The 3,586-nt window shown below is 36.5% G+C and overlaps 1 protein-coding gene across 1 annotated transcript in view; it reads right to left on the bottom strand.

The window, feature by feature from the left end:
• Positions 1 to 463: 463 nt before the first annotated feature.
• The window catches only part of LOC107485662 (transcription factor KUA1), a gene marked incomplete in the record, with an annotated part of 5,169 nt that continues 2,046 nt past the window's right edge, over positions 464 to 3,586 (bottom strand). The window contains 2 exon segments of the mRNA XM_016106193.3: positions 464 to 1,293; positions 1,682 to 1,890. Of these exon segments, the coding sequence (XP_015961679.1) occupies positions 766 to 1,293; positions 1,682 to 1,890 (737 nt within the window).

Raw genomic sequence — 3,586 nt, 5'->3', positions numbered from 1 at the left:
AGTAAAAGAAAAACTCAAAAAGTCCTATTCCTATTACCACCAACTTTGAACTCCATTTCAACACTTTGTTCCTTTCAACACTTGCTTGTTCCTTAGATAACATGAAACATTGGTTCAAAATTACATAAAATAATCGTGTAGGTATTAAAATTCTTAAATTCATGTGGCGTTGAAACACCTTATGTGCTCACTATATAATATCTAATAATAAAAGAGAATCTATTGGTGGTAGTTTACATCTTGTATTTATCAAAACAGTAAGATGGCATGACTTAACAAGAGACACGCTATTACTACCGTACACTTCTACTGATTAATATCCATAAAGCTTTCATATGCATTAAATAGCCCATTAAACTCGTAGGTTCGTTGGTATCTGCCTTATTCATATATCTACTTACCCTCAACTGCATTTAAGACAATGTGTACTCGTGTTAGTGTATTATTCATCCAACAAAATCCGGAAAACAAAAACTACTTCAGGGTAGAGAAATAGATTGTCACACTGCATAATCAACTTTACATAATAACATTGAGAATACAAATAACTGGACATATTTTAAAGAGTTTTGATTTAGACCTAAGTAATTTCCTAGACACTATTCCCTACCAGCAAAGGAAATAAACTAGGTTAATTCCCATCATGGGGGCAAAGAAACAATTATTAAGGTTATACATATCCCAACAACCACATACATGAGAAGACAAGAACCACATTTCATGAGCCATGAATACAATGCCCTCCTTGCAACACAAACAAACATCTCAAACTGCATGGATGGCACTCTCATTCATATTCGAACTGCCACATGTTGGGGTTGCATGAAACGCTGACTGCCGAGATGGCCCTTCTTCTTGAAGCTTCAGGGACAGAGAGGACGGGCCTGAGTCTGCAATAGTCTCTCCCAAGCTCAGTTTTGACATGCCAACGAGTTCGTCAACGTTGATTGGTGCTTTGGAATGCACTGCAGTTGGCTTCAGTACCTCGTGTGTCTCCTCCTTCACAGTATTAGGCTCTGGACTGTACCCTGACCAATAGGGCAGAGGAAATGGGAAGAAAGGAGAATAGTATGCAGGATATAGCACCGGATAAGATGACTGCTGTTGTGGTGGTTGAGAGTTTTCAGGCTTTAATGGCACAGAATCTCCATCATTGGAGTTGGTGGAATCCATGGATTCACACTCTTCGTCGAGGGTGGGAACCGCAGGCAAGGGGTTACTGCCTTCTGTTTCAGCCTGTAACTGGTTAGCTGACAAGAAGTCTTGCTGTACCATTGGAGTATCATCAGCTGCCTGCAAAATCAAGATTAAAATATATAAATAAATATAAGAAATAAAGAAAATCTTAAAAGTTTAAGAGAAAAGAGCAAATTGAATCTGAGATATTAGAGTAGTCTTAACAAGATTATTTTAATGCACATTGAATCGGCCAAGATTCGTAATTGTCAAACCAGAAGCAGAAGAACAACGGAAATGGATAATTTTCACAAATCACAAATGACTACCAAGTCATGATAGAAGCAAGAACAGAAAACACTATATCTTTAAAGAAATAAAAACAATTGGGTAATTTTATCAATGAACATGAGTAGATTATGTGGCATAAATGTTCATCTGATGCAAAATAAAATAAAAAAAAAGAATTATTTCATGGATAGTAATTGCAGACAAGAGTACAAACTTCATCTGCAACAATGTCAAACAAGCTGGAGCGTCTTTTCCGTCTAGACACATTGCTTTGCCTGATGAAATACTTTTGAGCGTGACTGGCCACTTGAGTAGGGGTCCTTGATATAACATAGTTCCTTGCAATTCCACGCCAATCACCTTTGCCCAACTTTTGTAATCCAAGTAAAAACATTCTATGTTCCTCCTCAGTCCATGGAACCCCTACATATTAAAAATTATAATTAAACTATGAGAAAATGCTGCATGAATGTGTTTGCTTGTCTTCATTTAGGATATGGTAGCATTGTTGGAGTTATGTGCAATGTAAAAATGAAATTAATTTAGAACAAATCAAAACAAAACACCCATTAAATCATAGCTAAAACAGGCATCTCAGCTAATGCTTGAACACCATTGTGAGTATGAAATAAACGAGAGATATTATCATTTTTGTGTAGTATGACAAACATTCTAACATTTCACCATAGAAATTAACCAAGACCCAAGGGTACACTAATTTTACTCATCTACAATAGGTCTATTGGGGACCAGCCTGGCCATTTTTGGTAAAACATAATACCAGCCTGGCTTAAAGCAAAGCCTGATAAATGTTTACATCACATTGAGGCATTTGAATCACAGTTGTTAATAATGGCACTACAGCAACCTCAGCGCATAGCAGCTGAAATATGCATTTCAGCATGGCAAGTATGGCAACTACTACTTCATCCAGATTGGAAAAAAAAAAAAAAAGAAGAAGAAAACTCATGTTTCCCATCCCCCTGGTGTTATTCCTCTCATTTTTTTTTTGCCACGTGACTATGGCATTGTTTACTAGAATGATAAGAAAACCACCTATGTATTGTTCTTGAAAATATGCCATGAATTGATTGCTTGGTATCTATACCAAACAAGCAAGGACGGAGATAATACATCCACATAGAGGTTTTCCACTTCTCTTTCTCTTATTCTATCCAAGATATACATGTTTAACCAGAAGCCTTCCAGGGTTAGAATGACCCACCTCTAACAGTCATTCAGCCCCTCTTCTCATTTCTCCTTTGATCTCCTGTTCAAGGTTGTCAAACTGTTAGGAACCCACATTATTAGAGTGCATCAAGAAAGGGAAAATGGGGAAATATATTGATAGTTCGGGAGAAATGCATGTAACCAACTTCGCTGAGTTGGCACTGGAAGTGAGGAGGTTAGAATTGTATAGGGTGAGGGATGGATGTTGTCTGGAGTAGCATCTCAGGAAGTTGGAAAATAGACCCAGACTAAAAGAGGGCCAGGTCTTTCAAGAACTTGGCATTGCCAATAAAACACTTGGGGGAGAGTGAAAACCACACTGATTTGTTGCAATCCAGGTTCATCACGGTTTCGTTTCCATTAATTGCATATTACACAAACTAAAAGAGTTTGAGCAAATTTTTTAAGAACTTAAGATTGATCAATCTTAAACAATAAACTCAACTTTTAGACCCATAAAAGATTTAACATTTCAAAAATATTTTATAGTTTGAGAAAATATATACAACATTAGCTTGACTCATTAAATATTGTATAACATCAACACAAATCCACATATCCAAATAGCACATTTTGAGGGTCAAAACAATTGCAGATTTAGGCTCTAACCTCAGAAGTCACTAGACAAATTGAATCTATCGATTTTGAGACAATTTACTTTAAGTTGTAGGAGCTTGACAAAATAGAGTATGTAAACAAGTTAAGTCATTTTTGTTTTCCTGTAAGAAGATCATAAATTCATTAAAAATTAAGAGTTGACTCAAAAATAACAACAATGCTCCTATCTTTCATCAAAAGCACTTGTCTTTGGAAACCCACCATAGAGATTCTAGCTACACCTTCATCTTCTCTTTTCCACCCGTTGCTGTTGCAGGGTTTGGGTCAAGCT

Source organism: Arachis duranensis, chromosome 1, assembly GCF_000817695.3.
Source record: "Arachis duranensis cultivar V14167 chromosome 1, aradu.V14167.gnm2.J7QH, whole genome shotgun sequence".
In the NCBI taxonomy this organism is placed as follows: domain Eukaryota; kingdom Viridiplantae; phylum Streptophyta; class Magnoliopsida; order Fabales; family Fabaceae; genus Arachis; species Arachis duranensis.
The sequence above is the reverse complement of the archived record's forward strand: the minus strand, read 5'-3'. Positions and strand labels throughout refer to the sequence as shown.